Below are 22,733 nucleotides of genomic sequence, written 5' to 3' on the forward strand. Positions count from 1 at the left end.
TCTCAGAGCTGGAACGAGGGCAGGACAAGGGATCCAGGAAGTGGCAGACATTGGCCTCAGGCCCACCTGAGACTAGAGAACCTGGGAATAGGCTGTAAGGGTGAGCTATAGCGGGAGAGTCCTGAGGAGTCTGCCTGGATTTGGTTCGGAACGCAGTGAGGGATGGTAGAGTGGTGAGGGGCGTCGACGGAAGTTGAGACATGCAGCTTGCCCATATGACCACTAGAGGGCAGGCAGCCAAGCTTCTCTCCACAAAAAAAGCAGCATCTTTTCCACAAGGGGCCAGGCCAGCTGGGCTTCACTGCTTGCCCCTGCCTAAGGCTGGCCAGGAGACATGGGGTGGAGAGGGCAAAGGAGAGGAGCCACAACGCTCTGGGGAACTGGCCTGGAAAAATCAAGCCACCAAAGTCCAGCAGCCATTACACTCCATAGATCAGAAGGCCAGAACGCTAATTCTTGGGGAGTTTTCACTCCTACCCCTTACAAAGCTTGTGGCTCACCTGCACCTACCTTCCCCCACCACCCTCTCCAATTTAGAAATTCCTTTTCCAGTGTTTAAGAGCCTTTGCTTGAATACTTCTTGTGTCGGGAAGTTCACTACCACTCTTAAACATCTTTGTTAAAAAGCTGTTCTTTATGTTAAGCCAAAATACTCATCATCAAGAACTTCCTCTAAGATCCCAAGTCCTACCTGATGAGCTACACAGAATGTCTACACCCTTCCCCACCTCGCAGCTTGGAAGAAAACAATCTCGTCTCCTCTGTCCTCTCCTAGTCTCCTCTTTTCTAGACTAAACATCCCTAGTCCTTTTGGCCACACCTCTAAGGGCATGACCCCCAGACCCCTTCAGTTTGACAATGGCCTTTTTCAGTGAGGGGGCCAGAACCAGCCTGATGCACCTAGGACCAGGCTTGTGTGATGCTCATCACCTCCCTTGTTGTGGACACACGCCTCTATTATTCTAGCCCAAGACTGGATCAGTCCTGTTAGCAAGTCCAGCTATTTCACAAGTACTGCCATTCAGCTTTGTGACCCCATTCCATACTAGTGGGATTAATTTTTTAACCAAAGAGTCAGTCTTTTTATCCATCTTCGTTAATGTGCACTTTGAGAATTTCAGTCTCTCATCCAGCACTTTCAGACCTATCGGGCTGCTTTTCCTCTGGTGCAATAAGCAGGTTTTTGAGTCCTCATTCAGAACAGAGGGTCCTAGGTAGAGCCCTGAAGCACATCCTTAGAGACCCTGGTTGACTAATCAGCATGGGAGGGAGGGCGACATAAACGAATGGGCTTCGGGTGTGCCTGGGAGCTTTTTCTGGGCTGAAGACACACAGCTTTCATTACAGTCTCAAAGGGCTTCTTCTCCAAAAGGATAAGGCTTGTTTTCAGATGAGGACATCGAGATCCAGAAGGGAGACCTGACTCCCCCAAGGCCAGGTGGCTAGTTTGGGCAGAATCCAAGCTTCTGGACTCATTACAGCTTCTTAGCGGCCCTCTTTCTTATGACCTGGGTGGGCACTTTTGGTGAGGTTGGCTCACCTCCATGACGCAGGGGTAGTGTCTTATGCATAGTGTGGCTCTGTGGGTCAAGTCTGGCACTCCCCAGGCTTGGCCTCCCTCTCTAGGCGGGTTCCTCCCAGGCCCCACGCCTGAAGCTCCCGTGAGCTGCCACCAGGGGGCAGTGGTGCTTGGGCCAGCAGCACATTCAGGAATTCTGGGTTAAGGCCAGCCTCTCTGCCCCAGCAAGGGCCAGATTCTGAAACGGTCTGTCTTTATTATGCCAACAACACAAAAAACCCCTTCTCCCCAGTGTAAACAGGAGAAACGTGCTGCTTAAGTTGCTCACCATTATCTTATTATTAACAAAATAAAGCACTATCTATGTTTACAGTCATAAAAAAGAAACAGCCTGGAAAGAAGTGGGAGCTTGAAGGAGCTGCTGGGGTCGCCAGGGGAGGGGAAAAGGCGGGATGCAGGCACAGGCTCCATGTCTGCCCCTGTGGGATGTGGGGTTCCCTTCCCACCTTGACCCCAGGGCTGTTCTGGATCTTTGGAGGCAGGCTCCAATGGGCTTGATTTTCTTAGGGAAATATAGAACTGACCGGGGCAGACACCTTCCCCAGTGTGGAGTGGGAGGAGGGTGGAGGAAAGAAGGGAGGAGGACTGGAAGGGGGTGGGGTGGGTGGGGGAGGATGAGGGAGCCCCCACCCCCACCCCATGGGGATGGAATGGAGGCCAGCTGTCACGGAGACTCCTGCCCTCCAGGCCCTCTGTCAACACAGGAAGGGGGCACAATCAAGCCTCCTGCCCCCACTCCTGGGCCTCAGGCTGGGACCAGGGGCTGGGCCACCAGGCAAAGCCCCTTGGAGGCTGAGACATGTTCCCATGCTGCTCAGAGCTAAAAATGGCTCTGTGGGAACAGACTGGCGAGGCAGGGAGGCAGCGAAGAGGGGCAGGAGGTCAGGCAGGCTGATGGGCCCGGGCCCAGACCAGGGGCCTGCAGAGACTCCAGAGGGCACCAGAGGTGCAGAGACAGACAGAAAGGGAGAAAGAAACAGAGGGCCCTGCAGAGAGACAGGAGAGATGCACACAAGAACACACAGAACCTGAGACACCCGAACGGACAAAGAGGTAGCAATTTGGGGACACAGAGAGGCACAGAAAGAGGCCCCCAGAGAAGCAATAGTGGCATCAAGAGACACACCCACAGGAACTCAGCAACAGTGCCCGGCACATAGTGGGCACTCAATAAATATTTTAAGCAATGAATGAAAATAGATGAACACACACACACAGAGCAGCCAGAGGCACAATGGGCTTGGCAGAAGAAGAAAAAGACAGCAAGGGACAGAAAGGCCCTTTTGCACAAAGTACAAAGTGATCTTGAGATAGAGGAGTGATCTGGGGGGTGTGGGAGGGAGTCTTGGTCCCATGGTGGCTGGTCCAGCCAGGATAAGAATGGAGACAAAAAGCTTGTGGCCCCAGAAGGACAGGTCCGTAGCTGCCATGCCCCCGGGTCACTAGACCCACACGAGGCGATGGTCATACAGTGTCCCCTGGCTATAGGCCCCAAGGACCAAGGAGCTCAGCCAGCTCAGCTCAGCCCATCCCCACCATGAAGGTCCTGCCCACCTAGGCCAACAGCCCCTTAGGTGTGCCTGCCAGTGTGGTGGGGAGGGGGCACGTCCCCTCATGAATATATCTACAGGAACACAGCTGTGCCCAATTCCCGGGCACACCCAAGTCCAAGTACCAACATAGTCTAGGTTGGCTGGCTGTGCCCACTGGGTCAGGGGCGAAGTCTCCCCCTGAGGGAAGAGGGGCCTGGCCAGGCTCAGTCTGTGAGCACTACCAACTCCCCATCGCTCTTCTCCTCGCCCTCTGAGTCGTCATCCTCACTGTACCGGTACATCTCGCCATCGGCTGCCGAGTGCCTGTCCTCAGCGCCCTCGCCCTCCTCCCTGAGGCTGCAGGTGTTGACGATGACAGGCATGTTGGGGTCCAGGCTCCGGGGCACATAGTGTTCCACCAGGGGCTGTGCCAGGGGCATGCCTGCCGCCCGAGGGTACAGGACATCCGTGGAGCTCAGCTGCACCTGGCCAGCCTGCGGGCTGAGAGGCCAAGAAGGGGCGTGGTTGCAGACCTACCCTCACCTCCACCCCAACTCAGCTCTCGCCAGGCCTTCCCAGCCCACGCACTCCCAAGCCACACCTGCCTGGCTTCAGGACTCATACACCTGCCCTCTGGTCTGCTTTCTGATGACCAAGTTCACTGTCAAGTTCAGCCACACATGTATATAGTCCCCACGCCATGGGCACGTTTCGCAGATGATAATCTTGGAAGATCATGTGTGAATCCAATTGTTGGAGATTTTTATCATATCTTAAATGCCCCAAGGGAGCTCCTGTTTAAAGGAACCCACTAGGGTGACTCCTATGGTCAAGTCAAGAACCCTCCTGTATGATGAATGCTTTGAGTTTTAATACCTCTGAATGTTTATTGTGTTCGTCAGAAAGGGGACCCAGAGGCACATTGCTGCAGGTACATGTGGCCAGTCCCCCAGTCACTCTTGTCACATACTACGTCATCCACAAAGTACCTACTACAGCCACACGCAGCCATCCTCAGTGACTCCTGGCCCAGCCATGCGCTGATAATGCTTAGTCACTCGGATGAATCAGACATCACAGTTCACTAGCAGTCACTCATAGTGACAGACCTGTGTCTTTAATTTCAAAGTACCACAGCCACACACAAAGCCATGTTCGGTGACCCAGGAGTCACACACGCAGGCCTGCCCCACACTGGTAATGCCCACACATGGGTATGCAGACTGGCACGGACTGGCTGACATACACACCCACACTGCACCCCTTCTGGTGTTGCATGCAAAGGCAAGCCATGTACCGGTAACACCCACCACTCACATGAGCCACACACACACACACACACACACACACACACACACACACACAGAGCTACCTGCAGAGGACCTGCTTACGGGATCACGTAGCTCTGGCGGGCGTCCTGACGCCTGGTCCTCATCAGGGCCTTGTACTCGCCCACCCGTAGCCGCTTGCCCTCTACGATGCAGGTGCGCTTGGGCCTCGGCTTGTACTTGTAGTCAGGATACTTCTCCAGGTGCTGCCGGCTCAGCCGTGCCTGCTCCTCGTAGTAGGGCTGCTTCTCCTGGTTGGTCATGGCCTTCCAGCGGGAGCCTGGCCCATCCCCGGGGCAGGTGTCAGTGCAGGGCCCAGCCAACCCCTGCCCCCTGCAGGCCCCGGAGCCTCCGAGAAGACTTTGCCTCCCAGGTACATGAACAAGGTAATAATAGGTGAGAGAGAGAGGCCTCCTTGGATTTGGCACAAATGCATGAATGAAGTTGTGCGTATATGAATGAACTCAAATTGCCAGCTGAAGGCTAAGCACCCACCTGCCTCCCCAGTTGCCCAGAAACTCGAAAGTTGCTCCAAGGCCTCTGGTCTGCCTGGTTTACATAAACAAAAGAGCATCCAGCCAGGCCTCCCAGACCCAGAAGGCTCCCTGCTCAGGACAAAACACCTGGTCTTAGTTGACAAGGGACCTGCACTGACGGTGGAGAAGTCTCAATCTTGAAAACCGCCGCTGTCTTCTAGCCCCACTTGCCCTGCCTACACCTCCTTGGAGGCCTCCAGTAAGGACATATGGTATAGAGTGCCTTTCTACCAACAGTCTCTCCTATTGCCTGCCAGAGCCAGCTCCGAGGGCCTGGGCAAAGACTGGAGAGGATCGGGGGGACAGAGTGCACGCACGCGCACACACACACACACACACACACACACACACACACGCACAACTCCCCCCTCCGAAGTAGGTCCTTGGGTGCTTTTGTATTACTGTGAGAAAGCACACGCGAGAAGTGCTACACAACAGGTAGCTGCTTTGTTCCTGCACAGAGTAGGTACAACATAGAAACATGGTAGGATGAGTAGGTGGTGCACTGTCTCCTGTTTTATCATTGGGTTGGGACTCTAGTGTCTGGGAAAGTCTTCAGAGTGAGCTGGGAGGGGCAGGATCAGGGTGAAGATGCCGATCCGGGTGCAGGGACACTGGGGGATGAGGGGATGGGGGGGTCTGTAGTGGCACTTTGGGGCTGGGGAGGTTCTTGGGTATTAGGGTGTAGGTGCTGCCAGTAGAGCCCTACAATGGTACAAGACCCCAGGACAGAGCTGCCCCCTCACCCCCGGACACCTGCCGCCCTTCAGATTCCACCAGAGTTCCACATGGTCCTGCTGGCCTCTGGTCCCTGGAGCATCACCCACTGGCCCTCACCGAGGATCTTGCTGATGCTGGAGTTGTGCATGTCCGGGAAGGCTTGGAGGATCTTCCGCCGCTCGTCCTTGGCCCACACCATGAAGGCGTTCATGGGCCTCTTGATGTGGCTGCTATTCCGGGACTCGGGAAAGTGGCGGGAGCCTGGGGTGCAGGGGCTGAGTCAGCTGGGTGGCCTTTCTGGGGTGAAGGGTCTACCCCAGGGCAGGGAGAAAACAGGCAGCCCCTACTTGACCACTAGGAGGTGCTGGGGAGGCTCCCAGGACAACAAGCCCAGGACAAACAAGGCAGGAGGAGGGTGCAGAGGAAACCAACAGCCAGCAGCAAGATAGCAGCAGAGGCCCAGCCAGGGACCCAGAGACAGACACAGGACAGATACAAGAGCAAAGGCCTCTGAGGAGAGACAGCAGAAGCCTGCAGTCACAAGATGTAGGAAAGCAGCCAACAGACAACGGGACAAAAGAAGCACACATGCTTGGAGAAGACTCCATAGACACACTAAGGGAGCGAGGTGATCAGGGACAGACGACATGATCCACCCTGGCCCTGGTGTGGAAGCAGCGGCGGGGCCCCCTGCCCGTCAGCCCCAAGCCCGGGGCCCTCACCATCCATGTCGCAGCTCAGCATGGCTTCTTCCAGGGGGTGCACGCAGCTCTCCTCCAGCCGCTCCTTGGCTGGGGACGAGTCCAGGCTGATGAGGTCCTGGGGTGGACAGGGGCAACCTGTACAGCAGTCCCTCTGCCTCCCCTACTGCCCTCCTTTTGGTGGCCTCAGACTCTGAGTTTTCCACCCCTGGCCACCATCTGTCCCCTGTTCCCGGTGCAGGGGAGCTGGGGCCCATACTTTACGGAAGGGAGTGTTGGGGGAGCTTTCCAAGGCTGCACTGTGGCCGTGTAGCAGCTGTCGAGCATCTTGGATGGCTTTGGTGACAGCATCCCCTTCACCAAGGAAGCCTGTGGGAAAGGGGGGAGAGGGAAGAGAGAGCTGAAGGGGATCACTGAGCCCAAGTCCAAACCCAACCCTGCTGCCCCTCCTCCAGCAGCCTTCATGCCGTGTCCTCCTGTGAGTTAGTAGTCCGTCCATAGAGCTGCTGCACCGTGCATGTCTACAGGGCCACCATTAGCACTGGCCCCTACGCAGCGCCAACAGACCAGGAATGGGAATAACATACCCTGTGGCCTGGACTCCTGATGCCTGGGTGCCCAGATCGATATGGAGGAGGGGGGTGAAGAGGAGGAAGCCTTATGAGACACTGAATGTTGGAACTAAAAGGAACCTAAGACAGCAAGTCTAACCCCTTGATTTACAAGAACTGTAACCCAGAGACAGGAGGGGACGTATCCACATCATGGTCATGTCATGCCTCCTTGGCTTGCCCCTGGTAAGGGCTAAGGAAAAGGTGCAGGCGACAGAAAGCTTACCCAGAGGCAGGCTGGGGGGGCTCGTCTGCAGGTCCCTTGCGGAGGCCCCATGACTGGGGGGGCGGGGTCCACAGTTGCTCATCTTCAGGCTGGGGGAGCTGGAGGTGCTGGGTGGCTCGGGGGCCTTGGGCTTGGCCGTGAGGTTCAAGGGCTGGGAGGGCTCCTGGGGAGACCCAGAAGGTCAGAGGGTGCGACACCAAAGCAAACCCCCATAGAGGTGCAGAGGGGACAGATGGTGACAGTAAGAAAGACCAGCATACCCAGAAAAGACAAGGAGGCAGAGAAAGAGGAGCAGAGGAGCAGGTGAACAAGAATGCAAGATGCCAGGGTTTCACCATCTACACCCCAACATCCCTGGGAAGGCAGCAGCTAGGGAGGGGGCCCCAGGCCAGCTGGGCAGGGGCAGTACCTGCAGGGGGTGGTGGGCGGCCACGGCCCCAGGCCTCTTCACCACTGGGGCAGGGGGGCTGTGCAGCAGCTGCAGCGGATACTCCACTGTGGAAAAGGCGGCAAGGAGAGAAATCCTGGATGAGCACAGAACAGCAGACACCCTGCTTGACGAGGTCCCAGCACCACAAGGTGGGCAGAGCCTCGGGGCTGACCCAACTTGGCTCTAACCACTGCCCTCCCCAGCCCCAAAGTGCTGCTAGAGACCCCCCATCCCCTCATCCCCCAGTGTCCCTGCACCCCGATCAGCATCTTCACCCTGCTCCTGCCCCTCCCAGCCCACTCTGAAGACTTTCCCAGACACTAGAGTCCCAGCCCAATGGTGAAACGGGAGATGGTGCACCACCTACTCATCCTACCATGTTTCTATGTTGTACCTACTACGTGCGGGAACAAAGCAGCTACCTGTTGTGTAGCACCTCTCGTGTGCGCTTTCTCACAGTAATACAGTGTGTAGCACGTAACAGCTACTCAATACATCATTATCCTATTTTACAGGTAAAGAAACTGGGACCTGGAGAGATTAAATGGGTTGGTCAAATGGCTAATGACAGCATCAGGATTTGAACCTCTAGACGTCATAGCCCATCCCTTCCCCCCTACATGGTGCTCTCTCCCTTCTACCTACACTGCTTCACCCTCAACCAGGCCCAACTTCAAGGAGTTGACAGGATGGAGGACAGCCATGCATACCACTCACTAAGCACATGGAAGGGGGTGCTGTGGGTGGCACAGGCAGTGAGCCAGAGAACTTTGTTCCAGCTGGGGGTGCTAAAACAGGCTTCTGGGGCAGAGGGTTTGAGATGGGAGCTGGTGCCAGCAGAGCAGGCAGGGCGCAGACAAGCCAAGATGGAATTGGGGGTGTGAGCAAGAGGTGGGGGTAAGACTGGGCATGTGGGCAAGGTCAGATCCAAAAAATCACTGCCATCAAGTCGATTCCGACTCACAGCAACCCTATAGGACAGGGTGGAACTGCCTCATAGGGTTTCCAAGGAGTGCCTGGTGGATTCGAACTGCCGACCGTTTGTTTAGCAGCCACAACACTTAACGACCACGCCACCAGGTTTCTACGGTCAGATCCAAAAAAAACCCAATGCCATTGAGCAGAGGCCCCTAAATGCTGAGCTTAGGAGTTTGGACTCTGCTGTAGGCAAAGGGGCGCCTTCTGAAGCTAGAGAGCTGGCAAAGGACGTTATTCACCCTCAGCTTTAGGAAGGCGGATCTGGCAGTCCACCAGCCCCTGCCTGCTAGAATTCTGGAGCAAACAACGTAGGAGGTTGACCTGCCCGTCCCAGCCTTTCTTCAGAAGCTCGTTTCCTGCTCACCAGCTCTAGAAAGCATTCTACGGTCCCTCTCTACAGGCCTCTGGCTTCCTCACCTCCATAGCACTGTTTCATATTCATTTGGAGTTGCAGTGGTTTTGCGCCATTGCCCCATCTTCCACATCAACCCTCCCTCTCCTGGGTCTCCCCAGCTAACAGAAACTTCCTTCAACACAAGGCCTGACCTTTTCATCCCCTTGTTCTTCCCCTACGCCCCAACCCTTGGTGCCAGCCAGGTGTAGGCCCAAGTCAGTGGTGCTGACCAATGAGTGCATACCCATGGCCTACTGGCTCTGAGGTGGATGCAAAGGAACTCTCCCTGGGGGCCTTCTCTTTCCTGCTCTTTCTCACTGGCGCAACAGGCAGGGTAGACCGGAGGGAACTGACTTTAAAGCCATTCACACTCCTGGGCCAAATATGGGCGGCATTGCTTCTCTGTCCCTATGACCCTTCATTATTATGGCCTAACAATTCTCTGTTTCCATCCCCACTGTCACTGCCCCAGTTCGGCTCTCATCCCCAATCACTGGAATCACCTCAGCAGCCTCCGACGTGGTCCTGCTGGTCCCCACTCCATACCTTATCACCCCACAGCCAGAGTGACTACATAGTCTCTACACAGGTGGTCAAAAGTGTTCTATGTCCTACAGAATCCATTCCAAGCTCCGCGCTCCAGCCCCAACTACCCTCCTGGCTGAGTCCCATTACCCCTGGCATGGCCTCTCCTCAACCCTCTCTGACACCCCCTGCAGCTTCCTGCCAAGTACTTGGGGTCCCTGCCTTTCCCCGTGTCCTCTATCTTCAGCCCCCAGCTTCACCCTCACAATCCTACCCATTCTCCCAGGACCAGATCAAATGTCTCCCCAAGAAGCTTTCCCTGGTTCCCCAGTTATGACTCTCCTTCTCCCTCCCCAGACTGTAAATTCCTGGAGCTCAGAGACCCCATCTTGTCACGGCCACGGCCACCCCAGCACTGCAGGGTCTGACACGTGGGGAGCACTCCATCTGTTTGCCGAATCTCAGCGACTGGGGACAGGCATGCGTGGCATAGCCAGGGCAGAGCGGGGACGAGAAGGTAAAAACACTGGCTGCTGGGATGTAGAAGCATTAGTCTCAGTTAATGCCAATGATCAGTAGAGTTCATAGTTCTGGTACCAGAACTGGGGAGACAAGCCCTACATTAGCCATGTCATCTTACATCTGGTAAGCACTTTATGGTTTCCAAAATGCTGTTTCTTTTCAGTCTCCCAGCGAACTGCAGAAGAAAAGAATAATTCTTCCACTGGACAGATCCAGAAAACGAGGCCCCAAAAGCAGCAAATTAATGGATAAGAACAATTCTGGGGCTCCTTCCTGATCACCTTACAACTAGTCAGCCTTGGCGGTGGGACCCCTCCCCACACATGCTCACCTGGTTTGCAGGGGATGGGCTGAATAGGCAAAGCCAGTTGGGAGTCAGGAGTGACAGGCAGAGGTTGGTGGGTTGGAGGGAAGGCTGGGATCATGACATAAGGCATGTTGACCTGCTGAAGGCGAAGAAACCTGTGAGTCCTGAGGGGCCCAAAGGGCTACCCAGCTATGGTCAGCCCAGGACACAGGATGGGCCCACCGATGAGAAACAGAGGATAAGGGAAGGGGATAGTCTTCAAAAGGGTCCATCTGACCCCACACCGCCTCCAGAAGCCCCTGTCTACCTGCCTTCAATTCCCACCTGAGGAGGAAGATACTCAGCCCCTTCCTTAAAACAGAGAAAGAAGAGCGGGGAGGGTCTAGAGCAGAAATGAGAGCCCCCTCCTTAGGGTCATGCCCACGGGATGATCCCTTCTTCTCTCTGCACCACTGCAGGCTGGTGTCAACCGCGCGGCCCTCTTTCTCCTCCCGGCTCTCCCCTCTCTTTACCTGTATCTGCTGCTGAAGGAGGTTGATCTTATGCTGCTGCTGGATTAGCTGTTGCTGCTGCTTAGCAATCTGGTTGAGGGGAAAGAGTGAGCCAGAGACTGTGGACATTAGGTCCCAGGTACCCCTGGCCCCCACAGAGCCGCCTTCCCTGGCTCTACCTAACCCTGCCTTCTACACCAGAGCAAACCATTGAGAAGGCTGGGCAGGGGGCAGAACAGAAGAGTCACCCCTCAGAATTTATTGCCCTTTTGTGGGGAGCTCACCCTTCCCTCAGAGGACCAGGAATGGGGTTTGGGCAGGAAGCCGTGAGCTGCTCTTACTGCAGAGTCCCTTCAACACCCGTCACCGCCCCACTCCAGGGGCCTATGAGTCAGCCAGAGGTAGGGGCCCTACAGCCAGTCCATGGTCCCCTCCCCACCTGCCCCAGGCTGCAGCCTGCACTGGCTAGGCTTACCACCAAGGTGCTCCTCTCTAGAGCCCAACAGAGTCCTCCCCTGGAAAGACAGCTAAACACCAGGCTGGGCCTACCTGCTCCTGCTGCTGCCGGGCCAGCTCCATTTGCTGCTGCTGCTTCTCGAAGAGCATGGCAGCCATGTTCTTCTGCTCTGAGTGGGCTGTCAGGAGCTGATCCCGAAGAGTAGACAATTGGTGGATCATGACCAAAAGCTGGAGCTCCTTCTCTGCCAGGCTCTCCTGGGTCCCTGCCCCACAGTGAAAGAGCCACAATTGAGGTTTTTCATTTGTCCGTCCGTCCGTCCACCCACCCGTCCATCCACCCACCCATCAGTCCACCCACCCGTCCATCCACCCATCCATCCACCCACCTGACATTTATTGAGTAACTGCTATATCCCAGGCCCTTGTGAAAGGCTAAGTGACTGAGATGACTAAGGCACGACCTCTGCTCTGGAAGAGGTTCCTTATCTTGTTACCCTCACAACTAGCTGGGCCTAGAACTTCCCCACTATTAGGCACCGACTCTAAGCCCTAGAAATTCTGATGGGCCATCTCAGCATCCGACCTACCCTCGAGCACCAAGCCCCAGGTGTGTAGTGCCGCAAGGTCAGCGTGGACCACTATCTCCCAGGAGGGTGCAATGGGACACACATAGGCTTTGCAGCAAGACAGACCTGGGTTCAACCCAGCAACTCACAGGCTGTTGGGCAAGTTACTGAACTTCTCTAAGGGCACCTTAGTTTATCTGTAAATGGGCATGATAACAGCCACTTAACAAGGCCGCTATGAGTGAAATCAGAGAACACATGGAAAGCTCTTAGCCCAGTGTCTGGTACACGGTTCTCAACCAGTAAATGCTAGCGCTTCTCTGCCTTCCAATTTAGCTAATCGTCTGGTGCAATTATTTATTACAATCGTTTATTCCTAAGCTTCAGGCTGCAGACCATTTGTATGAGAATCACTCAGGGAGCCTATGGAAAATACTGAGGCCAGGCCGGGGACGGAGCCTGGGCATCTGCGCTATTTTAAAGTTCCCTCTGTGGGTGTGATGATCACACACTGGAAAAACTGTCCCTCTAATGAACCCAGGCAGCACCCTTTTAATAACCACTTGTCATTCACTTAGCGAGGCCCTGGTGGCCTAGAATTACTAGTGGTGAAAGGGAACTTTGGGCTCATTTTGCATTTAGGCCCAGGGAGTGGCAATGACACGTTCAACATCACAAGAGTCTGGTAAGAGCCTGAATCCCTTATGGGACCTGATTCCCACCAGGCCACTCTTGTGTGGGAATGAGCCAAACCTAATGTTTGGGGGACCAGGTAAGGGATGGTTGTAACCTCTTACAAAAGCGTTTTGACTCTCCTGGAATCCAGATCTCTGAGTTCATGGAATTGGGGTCACTCACTCAGGCCTTCTGCCTTTAGGTGTCCTTTTGAACCCTGAACCTTTAAGGAAGTCATACAACAGCCTAGTTAGCAGCTTAGCTGAGGTCGTTTGCCTTAGGCATTGAGAGAATTATCTCTGCACAGCCAGTTTCAGGGAGCAGGAACCCCCAGGGTCTGACTAGAAAATGTCTGGCATGTCCTTAGTGACTCAGTTTCTCCAATCGCCTGGAACCCTGATGGTATCTCCTAATAAACTAACAAAACAATGACCTATATAACCCGCTTTCCCTGGGCCTTCCCGAGATGTTGACACTTGCTGCTCAAATCCTGTCTACTCACAATAAATATATTCTCTTACACCAACTTTTGGTGTTTTTCTAAGCACTTAGGTTTTTAACACCCCCTAGGACCAGGCAAGAGCCTCAGTGGTCCAGTGTTTAAGAGCTACAGGAAGCTATGGCTGTTAACCAAAAGGTCGGCAGTTTGAATCCACCAGCCCCTCCCTTGGAAAACCTATATAGGCAGTTCTACTCTATTCTATACAGTTGTTATGAGGTGGAATTGATTTGACGGCAATAGGTTAGGGCTAAGCAGAAGGAGCTCTGGTGGAGCAGTGGTTAAGCGCTCAGCTGCTAACCAAAAGGTTGGGGATTTGAATCCACCAGCTGCTTCATGGGAGCAAGATGTGCCAGTCTGCTCCTGTAAAGATTTACAGCCTTGGAAACCCTATAGGGCAGTTCTACTCAGTCCTATAGGGTCGCTGAGTTACGACCCAACGGCAGTGGGTTGGGTTTGGTTTAGGGCCAGGCAGGACCCAGGGTGGCACAAGCCAGGCATGCAGGTACCAAGTATCTCTTACCAAGATCGCACTGCCCAGAAACGCAGACCCAGACTCATGGCCAGGCCAGGTTCACAGCAGGGAAAGGGGGTTCAAACAACTCTCCCTCCCCACCCATGCGGGCCTTCACCTTTGACATCTTTGGTCTCCACAGAACTCCTTCCCAGAAACCTTTCCTTCCAGTCACTGGACAGCAGTTTTTCGATGGCTGGCACAACTGGAAGACAGGGGAGGGATCAGGAGCAACTGTCCCACCACCTCTCTGCCCCAGGCCCTTGTCTATCTAGGGCAGATATCTTACCTTCTTTTAAATTTCGATTGAAGTCCAACTTCTCCTGGCTTACAGAAGCGGCCTCAGCGGTTCCTGGTCTCTTGGGTTCTGGGGACCCACTGCTCTCTGGAGAGCTACAGCCCTGTAAGACACCCTGAATTGTCACTGTCACCCACAAGAGAAGGGGGAGCCAGACTGAGGAGGGTTGAGCCATCCCAGTGATGTCTGCCCTGAGGGAACCCCAGGCTCTCCACCCACCCCTGCTGCTCCACCTGTAGGGCTCCTCTTCCCCACTTTCCCAGTTTTTGCTCTGACCTCACTTGATAAGGTAAAAAGAACAAAAGACTTCAAGACCAAAGACCTGGGTTTCCATCTGGGACTGATGACTCACAAGCTGCTTGATCCCACATGAGTCTCTGAATTTCTCTGAACCTGACTTTCCTCTTCTGAAGATGGAAGTAGTCATACCTCCCCTGTCATGGAACTGTTGATGGGATCAAGGAAGTTAATGCATGTGGACGGGGTGGCCACTGCAGTCACAGGCCAAAGGCCAGCTATTAATGATTACTCCCTTGTAGACACCCACTGCTCCAGCCAGGCCAGTTCCTCACAGGGCCCCCACCCTGCCCTTCCTTAAGAAGCCCTGTCCTCTCCACTCTCATCTAAATCCTCCCCATCCTTTAAGGTCCAGCTTGAGGCCCTACTCCTCCAGAAAGTCTTCCTTGATCACTGCCCCTCCCACCGCTGAATCCCTCAGAAGCCTCGAACCCTCCTTTCTTTCACTCATTTGCCTTTTAATTATATGTTCCCTTTTTATGTCTCCTGCATGAAATCATAGAATTTTAAAGAGATGCAAGAATCTTTATTGATCATGTAGCTCTACTTCCTCTTTTTTATGGGTGAGGAATTGTATGGTCTTTAACAGTGACTTCACTCTTGCTGGGTTAATAAGGATGATTTTCTCAAATCATATGAAAAAGTTCACTTTCACTTTTAAGTCAAACTGTGAGTGTGTCTAGTTCATCTTCCCCCGTAGTCTTAATAAGTCCCCAGGTGCTGGGCACAGTGTTATTAGCACACAGTAGGTGAACAGTAGGAGCCCCTGGATGGTACGAAAGGTTACTGTGCTTGGCTGCTAACCAAAAGGTTGGAGGCTTGAGTCCACTCAGAAGCACCTCTGAAGAAAGACCTGGCCAACTACTTCCCAAAGCGGACCCTGAAAAGCCCGTGGAGCGCAGCTCTGCTCTGACACACGCGGGCCGTCCTGAGTCAGAAGCAACAGCAGCCGGTTTGGTTTCAGGTGGGTGAGCACAGGAGTGAGAACGTGCCCTGCTGTGCCCCGGGGTCTGGTTCCCAGCCCATCGAGGATTGAATTATGTCCCCCCCAAAACGGCCGTGCCCTCCATTTTTGTGATTTTATGTTAACAGGATTAGGGTGGGACTGTAACATTACCCTTGCTCAGGTCACATCCCTGATCCAACGTAAAGGGAGTTTCCCTGGAGTGGGGCCTGCACCACCTTTTATCTCTTGAGATAAAAGGAAAGGGAAGCAAGCAGAGAGTTGGGGACCTCATACCACCAAGAAAGCAGCACCAGGAGCAGAGCTTGTCCTTTGGACCCAGGGTCTCTGCACCTAAGAAGCTCCTTGACCAGGGAACGACTGGGGACAAAGACCTTCGTCCAGAGCCAACAGAGAGAGAAAGCCTTCCCCTGGAGCCATCGCCCTGAATTTGGACTTTTAGCCTACTTTACTGTGAGGAAATAAATTTCTCTTTGTTAAAGCCATCCACCTGTGCTCTGTTGTAGCAGCACTAGATGATGAAGACTCAGCCTCAGGCTGAACTCAGTAGCACTCCCCCACTCACCTAAGCAACCTCCTACCCCAACAATGAACTTTTTCTGCCTGCATCTGCTGCCCAGCTAGGGGAGGGTGCCTGCCTCAGCCTAGCAGAGAAGCCAACGGCAATGGTATGAGGCTATAGAACAGGGATGGGGACACTGACCCAGGAACCCCGGTATACTGCTGGGCACCTGGGCTGGAGCTTGGGAGTCAGCGCCATCCTGGGGGGCCTGGGCTGGGTCTCCAGGCTGGGGTTCAGCTGCAGCAGCTGACTCCTGGGGAGGCTCGTGGCACGTCTCCTTCTTCTCCTCTGACTTGATGGTGCAGTTCACCATGGTGCCCCCGCCATCCAGGGCCAGCTGGGCAGAGATGGGGCTCCTCATGGACATCCTGAGGGAGGAGGAGCAGGGTGAGCTGAGGAGAGGGCTGACAGGGCAGACAGAAACTTCCGCCCCCGGTTCCCCCAGCCCCAGTGTCTGCTGGTGTCCCACAAACAGGCACACTCAGTCACATAAAATATAACCTTACATTTTGGAACCCACAGTGAAAATTCACAAAAGGCTCTTATATCCCATGTTTTAATTTTTTTTTAATTTAACTTTAAAATTTAATAGAAAGTTCTAGAGAAAATTGAGCCCAACCTTTGTCACTCCCTGCCTGTTGCAATGTTGGGACTAATGGGTGATGAGTTCACCTAAGGAGACCAGCAACTGAGCCCAGCAGAGCCAAAAATTATATGTTGTTGTTAGGCGCCGTCGAGTCGGTTCCAACTCAAAGCAACCCTATGCACAACAGAACGAAACACTGCCCGGTCCTACGCCATCCTCACAGTCGTTCTTACACTTGAGCTCATTGTTGCAGCCACTGTGTCAATCCATCTCATTGAGGGTCTTCCTCTTTTCCGTTGACCCTGTACTCTGCCAAGCATGATGTCCTTCTCCAGGGACTGATCCCTCCTGACAACATGTCCAAAGTATGTAAGACGCAGTCTCGCCATCCTTGCTTCTAAGGAGCATTCTGGTTGTACCTCTTCTAAGACAGATTTGTTCATTCTTTCGGCAGTCCATGGTATATTCAATATTCTTCGCCAACACCACAATTCAAAGGCGTCAACTCTTCTTTGGTCTTCCTTATTCATTGTCCAGCTTTCACATGCATATGATGTGATTGAAAATACCATGGCTTGGGTCAGGCACACCTTAGTCTTCAGGGTGATATCCTTGCTCTTCAACACTTTAAAGAGGTCCTTTGCAGCAGATTTGTCCAATGCAACGTGTCTTTTGATTTCTTGACTGCTGCTTCCGTGGCTGTTGATTGTGGATCCAAGTAAAATGAAATCCTTGACAGCTTCAATCTTTTCTCCGCTTATCATGATGTTGCTCATTGGTCCAGTTGTGAGGATTTTTGTTTTCTTTATGTTGAGGTGTAATCCATACTGAAGACTGTGGTCTTTGATCTTCATTAGTAAGTGCTTCAAGTCCTCTTCACTTTCAGCAAGCGAGGTTGTGTCATCTGCAGAACGCAGGTTGTTAATGAGTCTTCCTCCAATCTTGATGCCCCATTCTTCTTCATACAGCCCAGCTTCTCGGATTATTTGTTCAGCATACAGATTAAATAGGTACGGTGAAAGAATATAACCCTGACACACACCTTTCCTGACTTTAAACCAATCAGCATCCCCTTGTTCTGTCTGAACAACTGCCTCTTGATCTACGTAAAGGTTCCTCATGAGCACAATTAAGTGTTCTGGAATTCCCATTCTTCGCAGAGTTATCCATAGTTTGTTATGATCCACACAGTCAGATGCCTTTGCATAATGAATAAAACACAGGTAAACATCCTTCTGGTGTCTGTCAGTTTGTCGTACTGTGGGGGCTTGGGTGTTGCTGTGATGCTGGAAGCTATGCCACCGGTATTCAGATACCAGCAGGGTCACCCATGGAGGACAGGTTTCAGCTGAGTTTCCAGACTAAGACAGACTAGGAAGAAGGACACGGCAGTCTACTTCTGAAAAGCATTAGCCAGTGAAAACCTTATGAATAGCAGCGGAACATTGTCTGACATAGTGCTGGAAGATGAGCCCCCCAGGTTGGAAGGCACTCAAAAGATGACTGGGGAAGAGCTGCCTCCTCAAAGTAGAGTCGACCTTAATGACGTGGATGGAGTAAAGCTTTCGGGACCTTCATTTGCTGATGTGGCATGACTCAAAATGAGAAGAAACAGCTGCAAACATCCATTAATAATCGGAACCTGGAAGGTACGAAGTATGAATGTAGGAAAATTGGAAATCGTCAAAAATGAAATGGAATGCATAACCATCGATATCCTAGGCATTAGTGAGCTGAAATGGACTGGTATTGGCCATTTTGAATCCGACAATCATATAGTCTACTATGCTGGGAATGACAACCCGAAGAGGAATGATGTTGCATTCATCGTCAAAAAGAACGTTTCAAGATCTATCCTGAAGTATAACGCTGTCAGTGATAGGATAATATCCATACACCTACAAGGAAGACCCGTTAATACAACTAAAAAAATTATATACACATACACACATACATACACATACACATACATATATATTTGATTCTTGTGATTGCAGTTCGGGCAATCCCCGGGTTATGAACGAGATTCATTCCTAAGTCTGCCTTTAAGTTGAATTTGCAGGAGACTGAAACGGATACACACGGTTCTTATTTAGTGTCAAATGTTTGTCTAAAATATATATAGTATATACTAAAAATATACAGTATATATTTTACCTTTCTATGCATATAAAACACTTCCAAATACACTAAAACACCTTAAACGTAATAATAACAATGCAGTAGTAATAAAAGTAACAACATACAGTACTGTACTAAAGAGAGAATCTGTGTGTACAGGTATACAGCACTGGAAAAAAAATTAAAGAAACGATTCTTAAAACAGTTTAGCTAGAGAAAGAAAAGATATCACGATTAAAGGTTAACACTTTTGTTCCATTGCTGTTTCACCTTGCATTTTAATATTGAGTAAATTGGCCCTCACTTTGGAACCAGCCCCCACTCACAACAAACGCTGCATGACAATCACCTTCACTTGGTGCCCATGTAGCTTCTGAAGCATTGGAAAGGCTTCGAGTCTTTTCTTGCACTAAAGTAAGGCTAGGAGGCATATTATGCTGATTTTGATCATTAACCAAATTATCAATGGCCTTTCCATTTCAGTAATTAAACTGCTGCAATGCTTAGTAACAGCTGTAGCTTTCATGGGGCAGAGCCTTTCACCTGCTCCACTATTCTCATTTTATCCTTTAAAATTCTTCTGATCGTTGACTGACAATAGCCTAACGCTTTTCCCGTGGCCTACGGCATTTCACCTTTTTCCAGTCACTTTATTATTTCCACCTTATTTTCAGTTGTGATCATTTTCCTTTTCTTTGATGCCTCACCAGCACTTGGCACGGATTTATGCTTTGGAGGCGTGGCTACAGCCGGGACAGATCACCCAATAAGCAAGGTAAGCATGTGCTTAGGGCATCAACAAAGCAAATATAGTGATTTGTTGTAATATTGTTTTCTGATCGTTAAATTTTCTTTTATGACATTTTCCATTTGTTCATTTATAATTATAGCATTTATTATGAAACGAGCATCAAAATTGAAGTATGAGCCATTTAAAGCAAAATTGGCAAAAGTCAATTTTTCATTGTGGGAGAGCAACAGAATTTTACATTGATTGTTGAAACAACAAAGTCCACTGAGTCATTTTTTCTTTTTTCCTTGTTGTAGAATAATATGGAATATTCTTTTTGTGGAAACGTGTATGTAGTAAAAATCTTAGTACCCTGTATCCACTAAAAATTTTATAATCCAATTCATCTCATTCCCCTAAAATGGCACACACAAATTTTGCGTTCAGTTGCTTGTATATATATGTGTGTGTGTGTTTGTGTATATGGAAACCCTGGTGGCACAGTGGTTAAGAGCTACATCTGCTAACCGAAAGGTCAGCAGTTTGAATCCACCAGGTGCCCCTTGGAAACCCTGTGGGGCAGTTCTACTCTGTCCTGTAGGGTTGTTATGAGTTGGAATCAACTCCATGGCAAGCTACATTCTGTGTGTGTACGTAGATATATATACACACATATACACACGCACACACATATACAAATATATAATGCACATTTCCCATTTGAATGCATAAACAGAGGAGGGCTTCACCAGAGATTATCAATGCTTAGGACCGTCACCTGCCTTAATCGGGCCCTGGTTACAAGAGGAAATAAGACGAAAACTTGAGCCAAATACAGTGTCACACACTCAACGCAGTGTTAACAGCAGCATGATCACACTTACAATGACGGACGGCGTTCTCCTTCCCCCATCCCATGAAACGCTGAAGCCACACAATGTTTTCACGAGCATCACAAAGTAGTGCGTCCGTTCTTTCTTCCAAACCAGTGTATTTAAGTTAACATTTTACTGTAATACGCTCTATGGCAGTTCATTCTAAAGTACAGCTGTCCGTAAACTGGAAGTTCTTAACCCAGGGCCTTCCTGTAGTTATGTACTATAAAGTCCCCACAAACATATTGAGCCAGCCTTTTTCTACCTCAGCTGGGAATGACCTGGAAAGCTCCATGAGTATTTTTAGTGAATAGATGAATTGGTGAATACGGAATCTTCGTATAACGAGGACCAACTGCATATACAAATAAATACGTATGTTTGAGAATGCGTTTGTAATTAGTGACCAAAATTTAAAAATCAATAGATATCATATAAAAATCTGGATTTCAACTTCTCTTGAATTTGGCCTTTGGCAACAATTGTCTGGAATTGAGTAGTAGGCCAGTTTGTCTTAGCGCACCCCCACTCTCTGATCTCTCCCCCAAATGGAAGGTATCATTCACCTAGTTCCAAGGAAGGAGCCCTGATGGCACAGTGGTTAAAATGCTGAGTTGCTAACCAAAACGTTGTGGTTCAAACCCACCAGCTGCTTCACAGAAGAAGGGTGTGGCAGTCTGCTTCAGTAAAGATTTGCAGCCTTGGAAGCCCTATAGGGCAGTTCCACTCCGTCCTATAGGGTTGCTGGGAGTTGGAATTGACTTGATCTCAATAGGTTGGTTCTCCAAGTATCAACTGCCCTATATAATACACTGTTACAGATTGAGTTGTGTCCTCCCAAAAGATACAAAATCCTAATCCCTGTGCCTGTGAATGTGAACCTGTTTGGAAATCACGTTTTCTTTTGTTATGTTAATGAGGACATACCAGAGTAGGGTGGAGTGATAAATCTAATCCCTTCTGAAGGAGAGGGAAGAGGCCATGTGAGGAGCCATCTACAAACCAAAGAATGACAAGAAGGAATACCCAGGGCTCCCAGAGCTGAAAAGGAACTTGCCTTTGAGCAGATGCCCTGATTTAGACTTTTAGCCAGAGAACATAGCCCTGCTGACAACCCGAATTCAGATTCCTAACGTCCAAAATTCAAGCTGGACTCAAAAGAGGACATGGAAAGAGGGATATCATTGCTGATGTCAGATGGATCTTGGCTGAAAGCAGAGAATACCAGAAAGATGTTTACTTGTTTTATTGACTATAAAAAGGTATTCGACTACATGGATCATAACAAATTTCGAAGAATGGGAATTCCAGAACACTTAATTGTGCTCATGGGGAACCTGTACTCAGACCAAGAGGCAGTTGTTCAAACAGAACAAGGGGATGGTGAATGGCTTAAAATCAGGAAAGGTGTGCATCAGGGTTATATCCTTTCACCATACTTATTCAATCTATATGCTGAGCAAATAATCCGAGAAGCTGGAGTATATGAAGAAGAACGTGGCATCAGGATTGGAAGAAGACTCGTTAACAATCTGTGATATGCAGATGACACAACCTTGCTTGCTGAAAGTGAAGAGGACTTGAAGCACTTACTGATGAAGATTAAAGACTGAGGCCCCTCTACATTGCTAATTATGAGTTGTTTCTTGTCAAAAGTCTAAAAGAATTTTGGGTTCTTTGCAAATTTTGATTACCCAGACAAAATCCAGAAGTACGAAAGATAGAAGATGGTACGATGGTACCTTGATCTAGGACCCTTTTCTGTTACCCTCTACACCTCATACCACTCCCCCTTGGTTGCCTGAACTTCCACATCTTTCTTATGGTCCAAAATTGGCTCTGGTCTCATGAAACCTGTAGTTGGCAAAGAGAAATCTAGAAGAGTGCTCCCTGCCATTTTCCACAACTAGCCCTATGATATATGCAGATGACAGAACCTTGCTTGCCGGAAGCGAAGAGGACTTACCGATGAAGATCAAAGACTACAGTCTTCAGTATGAATTAATTACACCTCAACATAAAGAAAACAAAAATTCTCACAACTGGACCAATAAGCAACATCATGATAAATGGAGAAAAGATTGAAGTTGTAAAGGGTTGCATTTTACTTGGATCCACAACCAAAGCAGTCAGGAAATCAAATGATGCATTGCATTGGGCAAATCTGCTGCAAAAGACCTCTTTAAAGTGTTGAAAAAAAAAGATGTCACCTTGAAGACTAAGGTGCGCCTGACCCAAACCATGGTGTTTTCAATTGCCTCCTATGCATGGGAAAGCTGGACAATGAATAAGGAAGACCGAAGAAGAACTGACGCCTTTGAATTGTGGTGCTGGCGAAGAATACTGAATATACCATGGACTGCCGAAAGAATGAATGAATCTGTATTGGAAGAAGTGCAGCCAGAATCCTCCTTAGAAGCAAGGAGCACACACTTTGGACATGTTCGGAGGACAGACCAGTCCTTGGAGAACGACATCATGCTCGGTAAAGCAGACGGTCAGAGAAAAAGAGGAAGACCCTCAATGAGATCGACTGACACGGTGGCTGCAACAATGGGCTTAAGTGTAACACTGACAGCGAGGGCGGTGCAGGGCCGGGCAGTGGTTCCTACTGTTGGACATAGAGTGGTTGAGTCAAAACCAACTCAACGGCACATAACGACAACTAACAAGCCTCCAAAACTGTGAGAAAATAAAGTCCTACCCT

General features: G+C 50.7%; 1 protein-coding gene across 4 annotated transcripts in view; it reads right to left on the minus strand.

Moving 5' to 3' along the window:
• Positions 1–1,834: 1,834 nt before the first annotated feature.
• The window catches only part of SOX13 (SRY-box transcription factor 13), a 55,112-nt gene continuing 34,213 nt past the window's right edge, over positions 1,835–22,733 (minus strand). For 2 of the 4 annotated variants that reach the window (XM_010590234.3, XM_023548296.2), the window contains exons 2-15: positions 15,884–16,082; positions 13,883–13,994; positions 13,712–13,798; positions 11,430–11,602; positions 10,902–10,970; positions 10,414–10,528; positions 10,201–10,257; positions 7,643–7,728; positions 7,234–7,396; positions 6,656–6,765; positions 6,418–6,514; positions 5,813–5,956; positions 4,503–4,719; positions 1,835–3,612 (exon numbers count right to left, since the gene is read on the minus strand). In XM_010590234.3, coding sequence (XP_010588536.2) covers positions 3,336–3,612; positions 4,503–4,719; positions 5,813–5,956; positions 6,418–6,514; positions 6,656–6,765; positions 7,234–7,396; positions 7,643–7,728; positions 10,201–10,257; positions 10,414–10,528; positions 10,902–10,970; positions 11,430–11,602; positions 13,712–13,798; positions 13,883–13,994; positions 15,884–16,081 — 1,905 coding nt within the window. In that variant the 5' untranslated portion in view covers position 16,082 and the 3' untranslated portion in view covers positions 1,835–3,335. The remainder of the gene's footprint in view (positions 3,613–4,502; positions 4,720–5,812; positions 5,957–6,417; positions 6,515–6,655; positions 6,766–7,233; positions 7,397–7,642; positions 7,729–10,200; positions 10,258–10,413; positions 10,529–10,901; positions 10,971–11,429; positions 11,603–13,711; positions 13,799–13,882; positions 13,995–15,883; positions 16,083–22,733) is intronic. The other 2 variants (XM_023548298.2, XM_023548297.2) reach the window with 2 other exon arrangements.

Source organism: Loxodonta africana, chromosome 20 (assembly GCF_030014295.1).
Source record: "Loxodonta africana isolate mLoxAfr1 chromosome 20, mLoxAfr1.hap2, whole genome shotgun sequence".
Lineage (NCBI taxonomy): Eukaryota > Metazoa > Chordata > Mammalia > Proboscidea > Elephantidae > Loxodonta > Loxodonta africana.